The 20,152-nt window shown below is 35.4% G+C and overlaps 1 protein-coding gene across 12 annotated transcripts in view; it reads right to left on the bottom strand.

The window, feature by feature from the left end:
* Positions 1–20,152, bottom strand: part of ASPH (aspartate beta-hydroxylase) — a 123,244-nt gene that overhangs the window by 65,268 nt on the left and 37,824 nt on the right. For 7 of the 12 annotated variants that reach the window (XR_008821072.1, XR_008821073.1, XM_056333740.1 and 4 more), the window contains 11 exons: positions 18,379–18,465; positions 16,739–16,813; positions 16,083–16,244; positions 14,527–14,586; positions 12,939–12,995; positions 11,550–11,588; positions 7,891–7,929; positions 6,679–6,723; positions 6,521–6,562; positions 4,981–5,031; positions 3,955–3,999 (listed from right to left, as the gene is read on the bottom strand). Coding sequence is in view for 10 of the 12 variants with exons in the window: in XM_056333740.1 (XP_056189715.1) it covers positions 3,955–3,999; positions 4,981–5,031; positions 6,521–6,562; positions 6,679–6,723; positions 7,891–7,929; positions 11,550–11,588; positions 12,939–12,995; positions 14,527–14,586; positions 16,083–16,244; positions 16,739–16,813; positions 18,379–18,465 (702 nt within the window). In the remaining 2 variants the exon portion in view is untranslated. The remainder of the gene's footprint in view (positions 1–3,954; positions 4,000–4,980; positions 5,032–6,520; positions 6,563–6,678; positions 6,724–7,890; positions 7,930–11,549; positions 11,589–12,938; positions 12,996–14,526; positions 14,587–16,082; positions 16,245–16,738; positions 16,814–18,378; positions 18,466–20,152) is intronic. The other 5 variants (XM_056333739.1, XM_056333738.1, XM_056333746.1 and 2 more) reach the window with 5 other exon arrangements.

The raw sequence follows: 20,152 nt of genomic DNA, 5'->3' as shown, positions 1-20,152 counted from the left end.
AATTTTTTTGTTTGTTTTTTAAAGTCAAGGACAATTACAATTGGAAAAGAGGAGCCAGGGAATGAGGAAGGGTCAAAGTTGTAAAGTGGAAACTTCTCTACACATAGGGGATTTCAGCAGTTGGTAAAATAAATGCAGGATTATAAAAATGTCAAGGATATGTGATGAAGGAGGGGTGGGGGGGGGTGGGCGAACAACCCTTAAGTATTTTAAATCTCAACACATATTAAAAGGGATCAAAATTCAAATACAGAGAGTAAAGGTATCCCGAAAACTGTAATATGTCTCCCTTAAAATATGTCTCCAACAAGCACCACTCTATCACAACCACTGCAGTTTATGTGAGAGTGTAAAGCAGGATTAGCAAAAAATTCTAAATCGATAGTATTTCAAGCTGACCTACCATACCACTTAAGTGCATTAATTTATAAAAATAGAGACTATAACCTCAGATAAAATAGCCTACAGCTGGAAAGGAATATTGTTAATAATTTTAGAAGTAAGCTTAGAAAATTGGAAAACAGTACCGACAGACACCATAATTTTTTTGTGTGTGATATGCCCTGAAGCCAGGAAACAACTTCTGACTTGCACTCCAGCATATTCAAATCCCACACCTGATCCCTTTGCTGGCAATGTGACAATGCTCTGCACAGCTCTGAACTATCTCCTGTTTTCTTTCCAAAACAAATAAGTTCCTATGTTTCAGATAAAAATCAAATAACTGTTCCTAACCTGACTCAAACTGGTGACACCACGTTTCAAATAAAGTTGCATGAATTTATACTACTGAAGAATAAGGACTCTAGTGACATTTCTGAGTATCTTTTACACTGTCTGAAGTTATGTTTATTACGTAAATAGGTACATCTTTTATACATGTAAAGAGCACATATGTATATAAAGGTGTTCTTCAATCAGGAGAGTTCTTGACTGTCTCCAGTACAATGAAATTTAATATTAATTACTGCTGAAATAACAGAAAATACTAGCTTTGAGTATCTGATGAAATGAAATCACATGAACAAATAAGGAAAGAATTCTGACAACAAAAAACTGCATACTGAATCCTCCACCACAAATAATAAATAAAAAAAATCCCTGGTAAGCATGAATTTCATACTCTTAAGAGGAAAATGTGAGAATAATATTGCCTTCAAACTGAATGTTTCACATCCAAAAAAAGCAGGTAAACATACTTGACAGTAGGAAAAAACCAATAATTTAATAGTAATATAATTTTTATTCCTGGTCAGTAGTTTATAATAAGTCAGTACTTATTTCAGAGATGTTATTTGAATTCTACTTTATGTGCTGAAATAATAAGCTTTATACAAGAACTGATAAACAACAATTCTTCTGTCTTCAAAGTGATTCCCCATAACTACATAAATTATTAAAGATTCTTGAATATGTTGTCACACTGTTGCAGACTGTGTGCTTATCAAATTATTTTCATTTTCTACTTCCTAAACAAGGAATGGCATATATGATACTACATCTAATAGTTACTTGCATGTTTAATTACTGAAGAAATAGGTTTTGATCGATTCTGTTTTGTCCTAAGTGTGTTGCATTAGTTTTGAAAACAACTGGAGGTAAAAAAAATAAACTTAAAAAAAAACTTTTAAAAGGATCAGAAATAGATACTATTTCAGAGTAAAACAAGTCATTTTTGATTCTAATGATGTTTGAAAATAGAAAGAACTCTTTTTGTATCACAATACAATAAAAAAGAGAGTGCACAGCTAGGCTCAATTCCACAATCTTATTTGAAAGTCCCCCTGCAATTAAAGGAGCGATTATCTCTTTGTACTTAGCCCTAGTGCGGTGGGCACCTCGAATGCCGTGTTCAGGTTTGGGCCCCTCACTGCAGGAGGGACATTGAGGGGCTGGAGCGTGTCCAGAGACGGGCAGCGAAGCTGGTGGAGGGGCTGGAGCACAAGGCTTATGAGGAGCGGCCGAGGGAACTGGGGGTGTTTAGCCTGGAGAAAAGGGGGCTCAGGGGGACCTTATCGCTCTACAGCTGCTTGGAAGGAGGTTGGAGCGAGGTAACAACAAGTAACAAGCGACAGGACAAGCAAGTTGCGCCAGGGAAGGTTTAGTTTGAGTTTCTACACCAAAAGGGTTTTTCAAGCATTGGAACAGGCTGCCCAGGGAAGTGGTTCAGTCACCATCCCTGGAGGTATTTAAAAGACCGTGTAGATGTGATGCTTAGGGACATGGTACAGTGGTGGACTTGACAGTGTTAGGTTTATGGTTGGACTCTATAATCTTAAGCGTCTTTTGCAACTTAATTGATTCTATAAATTCTATAAATGGAGTATTTGGAAATCTTCCCTCTACTGTACAATACACATAAGTTGGTTTTGGTTCTTTTTTGGTGAAGGCAGAAAATTAATCTTCCACTGCAAGGCTGAGCCATAAATTACAGCACAAAAAGCCATAGAAATATGGTCCACAAAAACAAAAATTAATGATTTCAAGTTGATACTTAGCTTCTGAATTTAGTTTTAAAATAGTATATGTAAGTCAAAGATCATCTTCATATCAATTCAACTGACACTGTGCAGTAGAATTACCTACTGCTGAAATTTTGCAAGTCCTGTAAGAGCTTTTTTGTTATTTTAATTTTAAGCAGCAACGTTTTCTGAAAGAAAACATCTTTTCTTCTAGTACAGTTCCAACTTAAAGTACAACAGATCAACAGAACACCACCTTTGCTGAACTTTTGCCTGTGCTAAAACTAACAGTAGTCAAAAGTAACTACTCCTTGTGCCTACATTGGTTCTAAGCTTTGGTTTAGAATATTTCATATCCATTATGAAAGAAAGCATTTTTAGATAAGGCATTTATTAATGAATGCCTGTGGCTTCAAACATTTCAACACACCATGTGACTGTTGTGACAAACAGGTTAGAAAGTCCTCACAGACAACACAGTTACATATTGATACGAGCATTTCAAACCACCTCAGTTAAGGTTCAGCATGTAAATTAAAACATGAACTAAACCATGCCTCCAATTTGTACTGTGCAACCACAAAGGCCTCTTCTCTGGCTACTTTTGGCATGCATAAGAACCAAATACAAGTTTCTTTTCTTACAAGTTATAACAAAACCCCACAGAACTATCTGGGCACCACACCACATAAAAGCTTCTGCATATAGCGAAGATTAACTAACCCAGAGAGGTGCTCAGGCTAATCAGAACAAAACAGAAATATAGCTGTCAAGACTCTTGGATTGCAGCTTCTGTTATTTACTGCCCAGAGATACAACTCAGTGTTTCACTCAACATGACTTAATTCCAAAGAACAAACTAGCAACTTGTAGTAATTAAATCCAAAAAGCAGAAGAAATTTAATAGTATGCAGTCTTCAAATTTAGAAGCCATTTACCTACTCTAAAAATGGTTTTGGAAAACTCTACATTTACTACTGTCAGGCAACAGATGGAAGAGCTGGAAGTGCTCTATTCTTAAAATCAGTTATGTCAAGAAAAATTTGATGGCATGACAAAACAGTCCTGTTTCTACATCAGTGCCCAAAAACTGTGCCACAGTCGGAATCAAATAGATCTGACTGATACACAGAGAAGTGACAGTATTACCAGACTTATGATCAGTTACTCCAGAAAAGAAGTACACCCATAGTTTGAGACCTGAAATTTTTGTATCAACTTATCCAGCTCTGTCTGAAATCATTAAGAATTAAGTTGTAAATTACAACTACTCACAGTTTTATTTGGAACGCTTCCATATAACCCAGTAACTATTATCAGCATTTACGCAGGAAAACATAATGATTATTGCTTCAAAAACAGGAAGCAACTTTAAATGACAATACTGATACCCTTTCACTCTTCTCCACAGAGTAATCTGTTTACAAACTTCCCATATAGCTATAGTTTCATTTTTTGGGGAAAAAAACCAAGCACTTAAAGAGTAACTTACCCACTAGATCATCATTTGAGTAATCCTCGGCTTGAACAGGCATTTCTGTAAGTCAAATGTGTACAAAATTAAAACTGGACAGTTCTCTAAATATCTACAAAAAGCTGCATTTTTTTCCATTATGCTTAGAACAGTGACCTATGAAGACTACTCTGTAATACTACTTTTGCAGAAGTACAATGCAAATTTTCCTCAGCTGAGTTTTTCCTGGGGAACAGTCAATACTTGAGTAGGCCAATGAGTAAATTGCAGGATTGCATAGTTTCAAAAATGATACTTCAAAATTCTGAAACTGTACTATCCAAAGCACAAATTTCCCACAGTTTCACATGCTAGCACAATATGGGCTTAGAAAACATTGACATACTTATTATGTTCCCAGCTGTAATTGTGAAATACTTGACTTCAAAATTCAGTTCTTTTTAAATTCTGTATATAAGTTTAATTTAAACATGCCATTTATCACCAAGTGCTATTACTGCTAACACACTGACAGTTGCACACGCATGGAGGGAGTCAGGCTCACCAGAAAAGAATTCATAATAGCCAAGATACTGGCTGTAGACAATAAGAAAAAAGGAAGAGAGGGAAAAGTATACTATGATTTGGGCAGCCCGTAAATTAATTGCTCAAAGCTAGGGACACATTCCACTTTATTTTGTTTCTTACATACACTCTCCTGAGTATGCACTACTGATTGGCTGGTGGGAAACAGCATAGCAAAGAAATCTTCAGCTTCTTATGACTTAATATGGCTGGTTTTATCAATGTAAGTTTTTCTGAACTGGGAGCAGTCACAACTTCTAAAACTGAAGAGTGAGTGCTCTGTGAGCCACTACAATATTGTCATTAAAAAACCCAGGATGCTAGCTTCCAAATAGTTTGTCCTTAAAAGAAAAAAGCTAAAGCTAGAATGTATTTTCACTGCAGCATAGAACTCTATGCTACGATATTTATAGTTTGTAATTTTTTTATTATTTCTGGGTGTTTTAAGTTGCAAACTCATGCAAAAGATAATATACATACCTGATTCCTCTGGTTCAGTGGCCACATCATCTTCTTTATGCTTACTTTCTACTGTTGCAAAGAAAATAAGTGTCGAAAGTTACACACACGATGTTCACAACTTTGTTTTTATTCCCCACCAGCCACACAAGCAAATTAGTATCAAACAAAAAGGAAGCCTTAAACTGCAGAACAAACAACCAGGTTAACTTACAAGCAGAAAAAAAGATACTGAATGCATTTAATGTCCAAAAGTTTAGCTCCTCTTTTTCACCAACTCCATTCCTACTACACCCCCCAAAAGTGATTTTGGTTACAATTGTTGATCGTGTAAAAAAAATGTTTAGTTATATTAGAACACATTTTTCAAACAGAAAACATACATAAATACAGCATCAAATGTGCACACTGTGCACAGACTAAACTGCTTATATCAATTTGCTCTAGCTGACTGAATTAACGTCATTTGAGAAAAAAAACTTGCTTAAAGATATTTTTAACTTTTTAGAGAAAAATCTTCAAATTACATTTGACACAGTACTCATTCAAAATTCCCTGACACAGCACAACAAATGAAAATTTACAACCTCTCCTTTTTGAGTAGTGATGTGGGAAATTAACCTACTCCATTACTCAAATTGAAGCTCTAAGTGCTTCGTGAGAATGTCACGAAGTTCAAGAAGGCCAAGTGCAAGGTCCTGCAACCTGGGTCAGGGCAGTCCCCAATACTAATCCAGGCTGAGGGATGAAGGGATTGAGAGCAGCCCTGTAGAGAAGGACTCTGGGATCCTGGTGGATGAAAAACTGGATGTGAGCTAGCAATGTGCGCTCACAGCCCAGAAAGCCAACTGTATCCTGGGCTGCATCACAAGAAGCATGGCCAGTAGTTGAGGGAGGTGATTCTACTACCCCTCTACTCTGCTTTGATGAGACCCCACCTGGAGTACTGTGTCCAGCTCTGAAGTTTTCAGTGCAAGACAGACAGTGACCTGTTGGACTGGGTCCAGAGAAGGGCCACAAAAATTATCAGAGGACTGGAGAACCTCTCCTAGGAAGAAAGGCTGAAAGAGTTGGGGTTGTTTAGCCTGGAGAAGAGAAGGCTCTGAGGGGGACCTTACTGCAGCCTTTCAGTACTTAAAGGGGACTTTTAAGAAAAATGGAGAAAGACAATTTAGTGAGGCCTGTAACAACAGGACGAGGGGCAATGGTTTAAAAGCGAAAGAGGACAGATTTAGGTTAGACATAAGGAAAAAAATTTTTTTTATGATGAGGGTGGCATGACACCGGAACAGGTTGCCCAGAGCAGTAATGGATGCCCCATCACTGGAAGTGTTCGAAGTCAGGTTGGATTTTGAGCAAGATCATCTCGTGAAAGATGTCTCTGCCCGTGGCAGGGGAGTTGGACCAGACAATCTTTAAATGTTCCTTTCAACCCAAACCATTCTATGATTCTCTATATAGCACACTTCCCTGCTTTGTTTTTTGCTCGTTTATTTTTAAATTAAATTAACAAAAATGGAAGGAAAAAATGTTTTCTTTCACAAACCATAAAAACTCGTACCTGACAGCTCTTTATCAATATCAAAATCTTCAATAATTTCATCTGTAGAAGAAGTTTAGAAAGAAAAATTCATGTAAGCTTTTTTTCCTTTTACATCAGACTTCAAAATGCATATATTTCATCAAAGCACTGTAAGATCACAGTTACAAAATACATACCTGGCTCTGTAGCTTCATTCAGCTCCTCTGGAAGGTCCTCAACACCTAAGAAAACATTTAATTCAGAGCAATAATAAAGTCAAGTCCTCAACTGATAAACTTACATAGAACACAAAAGAACACAGCTAGCACAGGCATGTTTAACTGTGAACAGTACACTGCTATAAACAAACAGGAACTTTGAGGGAAAAAAGAGAAATTGCTTCTTAAATTTTCTTCTCTGTCTTGCTACTGTATTCATTAGGTAAATATTTCAATATTATACCTTCTGAGAAAATGTTGTTTGGATTAAGACACAGTAACTTTAAAAACTTAATTTTTAAGAAAACTTCTTAATCTTTCTAAGCATAATAAGAACTCCCACTTTGATCTTTTGCAGCATCAACTCATCTGCTAGATATATTAAAAACCAAACGAAACAAAACCTAAAACCAATAAACTTTTAAAGTCTTTTTATTTGGATAAACATGCAATTCCTTAAGGAGTCCCACCTTCCTTCCTGAAGGACAACGACCAAGTTCTTCAACTTAAAATTATGAATTCCATGAAAATGAAATTATTTTCTTTAAATATGGCACCTTTTAACTCATTTGACTGTCCTCTTAAGCTTATGATCACAAAGGTGACAAAACAGACACTTGCAATTTATTTACACTAAAGAATTTCTTGACTTCAGTTCTAAACTAAATAATTGTGTCTTTTCCAATCAGCTGACCTGACGCTCAAAAAAGCTGTTATTTCAAGACAACAGAGCATACAGGACACAGAGAGAGCACTGCAGACAGTTTTTTTAATTGCTTCTGCTGATTAGACAAAGGCATTAGCAAAAAGTATGCACAAAGCAGAGCTAGTATTGACAGCCTGTACATGTTGAATGATCTTAAGCACTGGTTACGAGGTTATGAGCAAGGCTCACAGCAGACAGCAGGTTGTCTATGCTGAACTACCATGTTCCAATGATTAAGTTATGACTTTTATGATAACTTGACTAAACTATTTATCTGGTTTTGAAAATGATTTATATTCCAATAACATTTATTTTAGAGGTATTTCTACTTCAATTACATACAAAACAAAGATTTTATAGTACGCTCCATATGCATAAATATATATACATGGTGAGAGGCCTGTGGGAGCGTACACACACACAACCCACCCATATATACATAGACACACACACATCTATATATACATTTATATATATGTATATACCTGTATCTCGAGTCTCAGTCTGTTTTTCATGTTTTAGTTCTGAAAGGAAAGAAAAATAAAAGTTCTGGGGTGGCTGATATGCACAAAGTATCCTAAAATCTGGTTGTTAAGCATAAAATTAATTGCTTTAATGATAAATGCAAAGCTCTCAAAGACTTTCTCTAGTTTTGGGGCCTGAATAGATATATCAACCCTTACTAGAGCTTGTAGTAGAATTTCTACAGAAAAAAAAAAAACACAAATGTGAACATAATACTGAAATTTCAAGCATTCTATCTACACAGACGAAATACTGAAAACAATGAGAACAATAAAGCTACCGTTCCATACAGTTGTTATAATTCACTTACACTCCTTATCTTTGAGTAAAGAGCCAGTCTAGTTTTTGTAATTCTGAAGAAACAGGTTAAGAACATTCATTATTTTACTTTAGATAATGTCTGAAAATAGAGAAAATGCTACCTATTAATTGTCTGAATTTTCAATATACATTTATTGTGAATTTTTGAACTAAAGAAGTTCAGCGTTCATCCAGTGTTTTGGATAATTTCATTATCTTAATAGGAACTGACTCACAACTGGAAAAGGTTATTTACATGAGATATTTTTTAGAAATAAAATCTTTCTACTATTGTTTTATTTTAAAAGGCACTAATAGTCACTTGGCTCCCCCTCCGTCCTTTAAAAAATAAAGTTCTTAGAGCATATTTTTTAAAAAACATCCAGAACTCTTAATTTCTAATAAAAAATCTCAAACTTGCCTTCTTTCTCTAGCTTCATTGCTACAAACTGTATAAAACTCTTCATAAAACTACTGAAAGTTGTGTACAATAACTGAGTTCCTGTGTTCCAAGTTACACAATCAATCTGTTTACACATTTCACTGTGGGCACGCACACCCATTTCAACTAAAGAATTTTCAGCATCAGCAACAACCACCAGAGGCAGGAAAAGACTGTTCCTTTCAATGTGCTAGATAAGCAAAGTGGGTGCAGCCTACCAAACGTTTTCATTTTCTCCCAACACCATGCACGGAGAAAGTGATTACAGGAACTGCAGTCCTGTTAGACTTGGTCACTGACCTGAATTAAGAACTAAGCCATACAAAGCAAGAGTTGGAAAAGAAATTTAACTGCTATCTTGGCATTGCCTGCTCAGCTTTCTGAGAATTCTAGAAAGCACCAGGATTGTGGAAAATATTGCATCACAGCACCTGCCAGAAGAGGGGAAACACATCTGATAGATATGGGGAAGATACATTGACTCCAGAATAAAGAAGCTTATACTTCTGCTGCTTTCTCAGATATTTGCATCTGAAACTTTAAAATTAGATGGGAACTGCAGTTTTGGAGCTAGTGTCAAAACCACAAGCTTTACATTTAAGAGAAGGAACTTCAGATCTCTATGATGGCCTCCATCTCTTGTCTTTAGAAAACAGGTGCTAAAAACTCTCCTCCAGAAAAAGAGCAAACCTGTTTCCTTTTTGATCCAACCAAAAGTACGTCAAAAGGTAACAAGAAAGATGGGCAGGAGACAACAGGGATGAAAACTAGGTACTTCCAACTGCTAAAATAGTGCCTGGCACACATTCATGAAAACTACAGCTCTCATGCTCTAAAACTGGATAGCTGAACTCAGAAGGAAAAAATGGTGTGTCACTGAAAGATGGCCTCACATCTTTCATCAAATCTTCAGAGACATCCATGGTTGGCTGGTTTGCTCAAACCTTAAAGGACTGACAACATAAAATGAACTTACAGGACTGAGCGTGATTAGACCATCTTTCCCAGTGGTGTGTCTCATCTTTTCTAGGGATCCTGACAACAATTTCTCATTATTCTCTCTGTTTATTTCTGAGACACCTATAAGTGCCTGGAAATAAGGGTGCCTGTATACAGGTCTGCCCTTGGAACAAACAGTGAAATTCCAAATAACTTTGGAAATCCATATAACTTTCAAGATGGGGGGCAGGGGGGGATAAAAAAAAATTCAACCACATCTTGCAAATGCGAAGAACATTCAATGCCTCACCTGATTGGTCTTGCTCTTCTACACCGCTCCAGGCTGGAGCTCTCAAAAGAAATCCCTTGAAAAAGTACAAAGCATTGGGCTTTCTCGCACAACCAGAACGTCTTTAAGGGAGAATTTGGAAGCAAGGCAAAATTCTGTCACGGAAAGATGAGTTTTTATCAAAAGAAAAGCAGTTTGTAATGGGCTACATTGAACTGTGGGCAGAATTTGCTGTGTAAAAAAGCCTGGCAGTTTAGTAGCCAACAATATTTTTTTTTTACAATCACCTCCTACCCTGGAATTTCCTTTTGAGAAAAAGAATGGAACTTCCTATTCTCTTCATCAGCCTAATTAGAGGATTTGGAATAGTAAAGAAAGAGTAGAAAAAAATCTAAATCTGATTTATCTGATACTATTCAAATTGCATATGAAACCACAGCTTGCCAAAGCACGTGAATTACTCACAAAATAGAGCGATTCACTGTTATTGTGCTAGGGTGCCAGAAGAGACTGCAGAACATGGAATAGTTTTGGAACCGATTCTATGAAAAAATGATGCAAATTACTTTGGGAACCTCCATGATCACCTTACTCCAAAAGCAGGTATAAATGACCATTCCAAGGGCAGGGGCTGTGGAAGCATTCTCTGTTCATGTCACCACTACATATGAAGAAGCATGAAAAGTAAAGAATAAAAGTTTTACTTCTCCTTCGTATCTAGGTGGGAGAAGCAAGAGAAGTGATTCTTGATTAGGAATTGACTGTAAAATAAGCATACGCTGGAAAGGAGAGTAAACAACAAGCCCAGGGAAAAAAGCTAGGTCTCTGTTGCTTTTCCATCCTATTGATGCCAACACATTTTGTCAAGGGCAACATAGCTGAGGCAAATAATTCTTTACTGCAGACTGAAAAAGACATGGATTGAGGGCTAAATACACCTTTGGGCAACTAATATCCTTCAGTGGGATTTTGACTTCTATCCCAAAGGTGGATGTCAGAATATCTCCCCTGACGACAAAGGATGAACTTCAAGGTTTTCTGTCTCAAAATATTTTGAAGTTAAGAATTGCTGTCCTTTGCTCAGGTTACATTAAATATAGAAGAGTGCTCTGAAGATATGGTTAACTTTTCTGAAGTACTGTAGTCCCCAGAAGGATCTTACAGAAAAGATCATGACCACATACCTTTGTTTCAAGACGACCATTAGCCTTCTTTTCATTGGCTTCTTGATTTGGTCTCAGTAATCATTGGCAAATCATTAACCAAATCAAACTAAAATAGAGTAATCTCCAAAGAACTGGTAGTTACAGACAAGATGAGAAAGTAATACTGAGCTATACAGATGCAATGAACCACAGCTGACTTGGCCAGAGTTTCATAAGGAAAAGGGCATGAGAAGTCCTCAACATTCCTATTCCACATATGTACAAAGTGTGACAAAGAGGACCAATATGGGAATATAGCCTATATGCATACTCTACACTTTTCCAGTGTTAAAGATGGAAGGGGATTTGAACATAACAAACCCCAAAACCTTAATTGAGAACTAGCAAATTAATGTGACAGCATACAAAATTTTAAGACAATGTGATTTCACTTTGATATTAATGAAATACCATCAGTTCACAAAATAATAGCAGTTGTCATACCATGATCTTCATTGTAATTGCCATGCACCATATCCTCTGCTAAAGAAAAAAAAAACAAACACACAACAACAAAACAATATGAAAAGTCATGGAATTTTAAGACAATACACACACACAAATAACAGGGTGTCGAGTTTATTCAGAACAAAAAGATATTCAAAACTATAGTGTTTTTTACTGTATTGAAGTTAAGTATTCAACAAAGTGGAAGATTTCCAAAAGGTCCTGTGAAAAGAACTGAATCATTTGCTAGCATCACAAGATAAACATAAAAAAAGATAAAGCACTATCAGTAAGTTTTTCCTTACACAGTTCATAAACTCATCTACAGATTACCTACAATTCAGAATGGAAATACTCCTAAATCATTTCTATATATAGCAAACTTCTACAGTGGAATTTTGGAATCTGCTTGTTACAGCTTGCTTTACAGTGGAATTTTGGAATCCACTTGTTATGGCTTGCTTGCTTTGTTTAATTTTTTTTTTTCCTGACACCACACTAACTTGAACATCTTTGGCAAAACTCAAATTATTTTTTTATCCACAGAAACAGTTCTATGCAATTTAAAATACAACATCCATTCTCCTGGAAATTTAGAAATTTAACCCTCAAAATATTATTCTGCCCATTTGGCTGACATTACATAGAAGTAGTATTCATGTAGGACTTTGAATTTTTCCAGAACATAAACAAATATACAGGTGTAATAACAATAAGACACTGATGCTATCTACGAGCTCAAATGTTTGGGGTTTTTTTTTTGTGTCTTGGTTTGGGGCCAAAATTCAATGCAACTTCAATAAATAGAAATAAGACTTTGGACTGTACTTGTATAATGTTCCATATAATATATAGCTAATGATAAAAGATGCTATATTTAATAATATTAACTATTTTATATTCCAATCAAATTTTCATGCAACAGCTAAATAGCACAAGAGAAGTTTAAAAAGTCACATACTTAGCTCAAGAATAACAGAACTAAACATACTGAGTTAATACTACAATATTTTATTTGAAAGTGACAGCTGGATTGTAAAGCACATCCAGGAGGTACACTATAAGTTACACAATATAGTAAATCCATGCGTATTTGTATTTAGGCTTAAAATTAGGAATACAAGTAGTTCTTTGACAATCCATTAATTAGGCTGGAAGACTTCAACAGAACAAGGTTTGTAAGTATTTGTGGCTTGGACTTGTGGAATGTGGTGTTCACAAATGCAACGGTGACAAAGCTGCAAAAAATCAGGCTTATTTGAAACTAGCCAAAAACTCTCTGAAAATAAAACTGTGATGAAACAGTTAATGACATGTTACTTTGAAGCATGTTTACAAAAGTGTATGTGATCATATTATAACCTGAAGTCACGAAAATCTACAAACCTGGAGCTTCTGGATCACTCATTGTCTTTTCCACATCCATATCATACTCATATGAAACTGTAAATTAAATACAAAAAATTAAATCTTTTTAATTAGAAATATGAACTATTTTTAATACTTGATTATTTTAACTTGCACCCGTAACGTGGCTGTCAATAGCGAAATGTAGCTTAGTTGAACAGTGACTAATTAAAAACCTTACAGACACTTGCAATCTAATGGAAGCTGTTGGGCCATTCTCACTTCCAGTCCTCTGTTATACTCTCTGTATGAAAACTAGATCCATGAGAGCCATTAGTCTCCATCAATATTTAGTAGTTCTTCTAATATGAATAAAAAACGCAATCTTCCCCTATCCTCACAGTTCTAAAGTAGCTTCTTTACTAACGTGCAGCAGGACCACTGGTGATGATCTACAGAAGACAAGGTAAGAGCCAGAAATCAGACCTTAAGAAATATGTACATTCACTTCTGGCATAACAGATTTACAGCAATTTACTTTTTTTCATTGGCTAGCTAAGTATGTGGATTATTTTCCTCTGTGACTACAATTCTTCGCGACATTAACACATCTAAGAACACATGGTATGGAAGGTAAAGTAACAATCCTTTTACTTTGGAAGTATCACAGCTTGGATTCTACTGCTTTCCAGTTACCAATTTAATCTCCCACAAAGATAGAAATAAGCAGTTTTAGCTGTATCAAACAATATTATTTTTCTGTCATATTTAGGACACAGGACTGTAAAGTCCAGAACTAACACTGAGCCAAAGGTAAGAAGCCTAGTTCAAACAGAAATTTGACGTCTAATGTAGATGGAAGAGGCTGCCTGTACTATAACAAGCACTGTTAGCATCCAGAAGAAAATTCTTATCAGATACCAGGGAAACTGTAATATCTACCTAATGTTTCTTCCTAACAGGAAAGATGAACTAATGCCATTGTACATGATATCAAATACAATAAGAAGATGACTATAAGCTAATTGGATTAGTCGAGGCAAATGAAATTTTGCTTTAAAAAGCTTTAAAGATGAATTAGAGCGTGCAGAAAGACAGTGCAAGGATAGTTCAGAGTGAAGTCTTTATGCTGACTCACTCCCTAATAGTATAATCAGCCATAAAGAAACAAAGTTCTGAAGGAAAGGTTACAATCTCGATGCTTCTGAAAGGTCACAGGTTCCATGTGAGAACACAAGTTTCTGCCTTATGCCAGGAATAATAGGCTAGAAGAACCTTAACATTGTAGACTGTAAGAAGACAGTAATATAAGCAATAAATCTCATTCTCACTTTCTTACGACTGTACAACCACACACCTCTTGCCTATCCAGAAACACACAGAAAAGTAAAAATAAAGGTTTTGCACCAATGAAAGCAACGTTTCCATACCTGTCATCTGTTTCTTTTAAGAACAATTTGCAATAGAAAATAGAATAGTCATCTCAGTCAAACATCCAATACAGTCAAGAATTTTCAAAACTATACATTCCTAAACCAGTCTAACCTTTTCTATTTTCCTTTCTCATATAATTTGCTACATTTAGGCAGAAAACCAGTATTACCAATTTTGGAAAACAGAATTATACCTGCAGCTTCATATGGTTCAGGCTCCATTGCTCCAAGATCATCTGCCAAAAGATCAGTATCTGAGAAACAAACATGTATTTACAAATTTTAAAATGTTACAATCAATGCATGGTGCTGCAGACCCTATAACAGAATATTATGTATAAATAATCAAATTTCCAAGCAGAAATTCTAAGCAAATTTCTTCTAATGCCAGCAAGATACATATATAGATTGAAAGAATAAAGTTCACTTTTATTCTTGTAATACTGATGTGTATACACACATAAACTCTATACACATTTGCTCAGAAAAAGATGACTCTCCACAGAAATTCCTGTGCAAATACAAAGAAATTAAAACAAATTCACTTTGCCTTCTTAATAGTCATTTTAAAGATATAAAGTAACTGGAATTTGAATTTCTCCTCCATTCTCCTACTTTAACTTGCACTGTGGATGAGTAAGAGATATAGAAACAAGGAAGTATAATAGACCCAGACTAAAGAATTACTTCCATTGTGAAGAAAGAATCTCCGTGTAATTCCAGCAGTCAAAACTTTTAGATGACATCCATTACACAAGCTTTTCAAAAAGAGGCACATAGAAAATTTTCAGTAGTGCAGATAAAAAGCATTCAGAAATATTTTCCCTGAGTTGGACTCAGATCATATGATTCTGCTTTAATATTTTGATTACAAATGACTTTTAACATCCTGTCAATGCCCCAAGTCAGCAGGATATGAGTATCTTCTTTGTATAATGTTAAGTAGGACTTGTAATATACCTCACGAGTAACCTTCTCTTGGAAAGCCACATTAGAAGGAAAATACAGTGAGAATAAGTCTGTCTACAAAAGGCTATGTTAATAAACTCTTAAAATTTAGCTTAATATGCTACAAAGTCCAGAAGCAGACTCCATACAGTCATATGTATACCTAGAACACAGATTTATTGGTTTGGTTGGAAGACAATATAGCAGTAATCAAACAATAATACATACTTGTGGATAACTGACTAGCTGAAAAGGGTCACATAGACATAGTCCAGCTGGCTGGACAAAAATGCACATCGCTCTCAGCTTATCTGAAGTAAAGCAAAATACACTGTCTTTGGCTGTCCTTGTTACACAGTAACAGGAAGATTTCGGTGGGAAAAGAATGTTGCAGGTGGGAACAGAAAACTACAGAAGAGAAACTAGGGGCGGGCTTGGTATTTAGGCAACTAACCAATAATGAGCTTAACTTTTGTAATATGTATGAGCTAATTATAAGAAGGCATAAAAGGTGACTGTAAGAGACAATAAACGAAGTCTGCTGATCACTCATATTGAGCGACTGTGTCTTCCCTCCGTCGCAACACATACTCACCTGGATTCCAAAACACACTGTATTAATATATCCCATTTTGATTTTAAAATTATTTATTTGATAAATAATACTTGTTGTGGTTGACATTTGCTAAGTTTCTACTGCAAGTAGAAATTGCGAGTCAAGTTTTTAATGAGACCTATTTCCATTTCTCTGTTCTTATTTTTGGCAAAAATTAATTTTAAGTATATTTAGTCATTTGGATACCTTTCTGAACTGAGTCTGGTGTCTCATATGCTTCTGGCATTTCGATCTCTAATTCTTTGAGTGAATCATCTGTTATAGGAGCTTCAAAAGTTTCTCCATGTATGTCTTCCTTCACTTGCCACTGGTCATTTATACTTCCATCTACATCTTCATGTCTCTCTCCTAATCAATAATACAGATTGTTAGATAATACAGAAGCCTTGGTAAATTCTATTACCAGCAAATACTCAGTCTTCAGCACACCCTTTCATGTTGTTCAACTAGTCCCCAAAGGGGACAGGGATGGAGACAGATGACTTGTCTGCACCTTCCAGAAGTATAAACCCGAAGTACCTACACCAATTTGCAGTGCTTTCTTTGCCTGCAGTAAAAGCGATCTCTGTTTACCCATTCTTGCATCCTATGCAGTATTTTAAGGAAATTTTTGTCAACTGACCGATTTGAGCTACTGCTGCCGAACACCTCTGGGTGAGAGGCCACAGTTTTAGGATCTGTTGACTGAACTTGCTGAATTTTCTTGAAAATTACAAATTAGCAGATTAAAATGTTTTCTGCAGGCCAAAGGACTTCAAGTGCATACTAAAATCAGACACATTCATCTAGCCTATGGCAGTATTTATAAATTCCTCAGTGATTTCTAAGTGTTAATGCATTACCAGGCTGGGAATGGAAAGCTTCATGAAGAACAGACTGAATTTCCTCTTCCAATTCTACATCAGCATTCTTGTGCTCTAGAATGATTATAAATTGCAGTGAAGGTTAAGTGCAAAAGGCAAAGTCTAAACAGTAGCTCACGGCTTGCAACTTTCAGTAGCCTCCATATGTTCTTATTCTATCCCATAAAAGTTCTGTAGAGATTGACTTAGTGAACCTTTGCAACTTATATAATTAGAAAAACAATTTTGTGTTGCTTACTCTCCAATACATCAAGTAATGTCAATAACATCAGATAGATTCTGAAGATCAGCTGGAGGAATTTATCTACACTGCATTTCCTGCACATAAATTTTTCGCAGTGTCAGTAATATTAACTTCCCGTAACTATTCAAACCAAGAATTATCTTCTAAGTAATTATTTTACTAACACTTCCATCTATTACTTTCCTACAACTTAGACAGCAGCACTAGCATGTCATATTTGACAACTAAATGTCACTTGCAGACGGAGGGTTTTGTTTGCTTTATAAACAGAGAAAACAGATACTAGCATTACGATATCAGGGTCTTCTTTTGGCAATTCACAGTAGAATAAATCACAAACTTATTTCAGGTACAAGTGGTTGTCATCTAACACACCAGCCCAGGGCATTACAAGAATTTATATGAAGCGTTGCCTTCATAAAAATATCCTGAAATTAACATTGAGCAACCCAACAGCACAAAACCAAATCACAGCTGCATTTTTCAAATAAGAGATCAAAAATCATACCAGTTATGGGGGACAGGAAAAAAAAACCCAACCAACCCCCAAAAAACCTAACCAACATCTTAACTTGATTTATAAACTATAACTTAAGTAATGCACGTCTTTTAAAACAAATTCTATATTCCATTTTATTGACCATATGCTCCACATTTATGGGTTATTGTGTTAGCTTCACATCAACATCAAGTAGGATAAGCTTCAAGGAACAGGAAAAACTATGTACTCTCTGAATAGCACTAAAATGCAAATCGTGTATCTAAAATTTGATGCATAATTTTTTTTTCTTTAATGCTTCTTAAATTTAGTAAGTTTTACTAATACTACGTGGGTTTTAAATTATTTAAATTATTTTTTCAACAGTAGAAGTTCTATTTATTTTATTTATACTATAGTATTGTTTTTAATGGAAAAGTGATTATTTTATCTTACAAAATTGGTCGTTAGGGTTTTTCTTTGGTCAGTTGGTTTTTGGTGTTTTGGTGATTTTTTGTTGGGTCTTTTTTTTTTTTTATAAGGTGGAAAATCTGCTGTTATTCTGACTGCATATACTGTTGCATACATATCAAAACCACAACTGTACATCAGCAGAAAGTTACTGTGATGTGATATGGTTCCAATGGTATTCGTAAGAGCTGATGAGTGCCTTCAATACATTTAAGTTATAAAACTGTCATGCTCAGTTATTTGTATAGTTACCGACAGTGATTCCCATTAAATAAACCATAGTGGATAAGCAACATACAAATCCATGAAAGATTTACTTTCCTACCCAAAGTAATAACATAATGAGCTTTCATACTAAGGAAACAATTATAATTCAAATTAAGCACCATGTCTTTTGTTTCACCTATGTTTTATGAAAGGCCTTACCTGATTCGACATAGGACTTCTCAGCAGGCTGGATGGTCTCAGATTCTGGTGATGCTGGCTGTGCTGGGACAGATCTTTCTTTAAGGCCTGCATTTTTCAGTTATAAAGTTAACTTTATGCTCTTTTTGATCTGATTTAACTATAAACTAAGAAAGTTGTTTCAATTATATTAACTGATATTAAACTCTCAAAAATGTATTCAAAAAACTAATGAGAATTACAGGGCTGTTCTGATACACAGTGATATATACAAAGACTAAAGTGTATTCAGATAGTAAACAAATACGTTTTGAAGACAAACATACAATGAGGGGGGAAAAGGGACAGAAATTTAAGCACTTGCCTTTATTCAAAAGTAACTGAAAAAAATAACTATACTATTCTCAACATCTATTCAGTATCCAGAAACAAAACAGGCAGCAGGTTTTTTTTCACTGTTTTCTCTTTGGGCAAAAAATGTTTCATATAATTGATTTTATAGGTTTTATGAAGAACTAATTTGAAATTTATACAATGCTGCACAGAGTAAGAAGAGGCATTTTAAATTCCTATGTTAAATCTTAGAAGATCTGATGAAGAGAACTGTAGTTTCTTCAAAATAACATAATCTCAACCTCCCAGTTTTTTTTGACAATGACATTACTACAGGAAATCTATGACTGATGGACTGTCACCGCTCAGATGCTTACTGTCTCTACCACAGAGCCTTTCTCAATCAAAACACAATGAAAAGAAAGCAACCAGTAACAGCAATGTTCAATGCCACGATACAAGATCAAGACAATTCATAGCATTGAAAGATTATGCCACTTCTTAAGACACCAAATCCTCAAGAATGTATTGGTATTAGCCTAATCCTCCTCTCGACCTTTAGGAAGGATTCAAGCAAGACTTAAACAAGAAAGGTTCAGACTGGGCATAAGAAAAAACTTACACCCACACACGCATACCCGCCCACACTGCCCACCATGACAGCAGTCAGATCAGTGGAAAGCATTGCACAGAGAGGTTGTGCATCCCTGTCCTTGGAGGTTTTAAAGACCACACTGGGTAACAGCCAGCATAACCTGGTCATACCTCTGAGATGATTCTGTTTTGAGAAGGATGTTAGAATAAGGATCTTCTGAAGTCCCTTCCAAATGAAATTCTATACTCCTACACCATTTTTCCTAGGTTCATATTTAAGTGTAAGTTCCAAGGTCAATTAAGATAAACCTACCTTCTTAAACACACACATATACACTGCCCAAAACAAACTAGCTTCCCAAAAGCTCTATGCACAGAAATTCATCAACACTCCTGCACTGCTAACAATCTTGTAAAAATAACTGTAAGTGTATTGTATTTCCAGTTGTTAAAATTCATGAAAAAAAATTATCATGTTTCTACTGAGTCAATGCAAATAGGACTAGTATTACCTCAAAACAACTTTGTGTAAACTACAGAGTTGATAAAAATGTATTTAACTCATTGTCTTATGTATGTAACGGGAACTACTTCTACTTGGAATTAATTCTACTTACACCTTTCAATATCTGTTATATTACATGAAGGCAAGTAGCTAGGCTGTATCTGTATATGATTACTGAGTCCAGTACTATCCAGTCAAGATCAGAAGCTAGAAAAAAAAGCCAGATTTACTTTTTTGCTAGTTTTCTTGTGTGTCATTAATAAAACACCATAAATATTTAAAAAATATTATTAAGACTTACATTCATCTTTTGCTGCAGTAGTATTAATGGCTACAAGAGTAAGAAGTTACTTCCTTCTACAA

This window comes from Falco biarmicus, chromosome 3 (assembly GCF_023638135.1).
Source record: "Falco biarmicus isolate bFalBia1 chromosome 3, bFalBia1.pri, whole genome shotgun sequence".
Taxonomy (NCBI): Eukaryota; Metazoa; Chordata; class Aves; order Falconiformes; family Falconidae; genus Falco; species Falco biarmicus.
The sequence above is the reverse complement of the archived record's forward strand: the minus strand, read 5'-3'. Positions and strand labels throughout refer to the sequence as shown.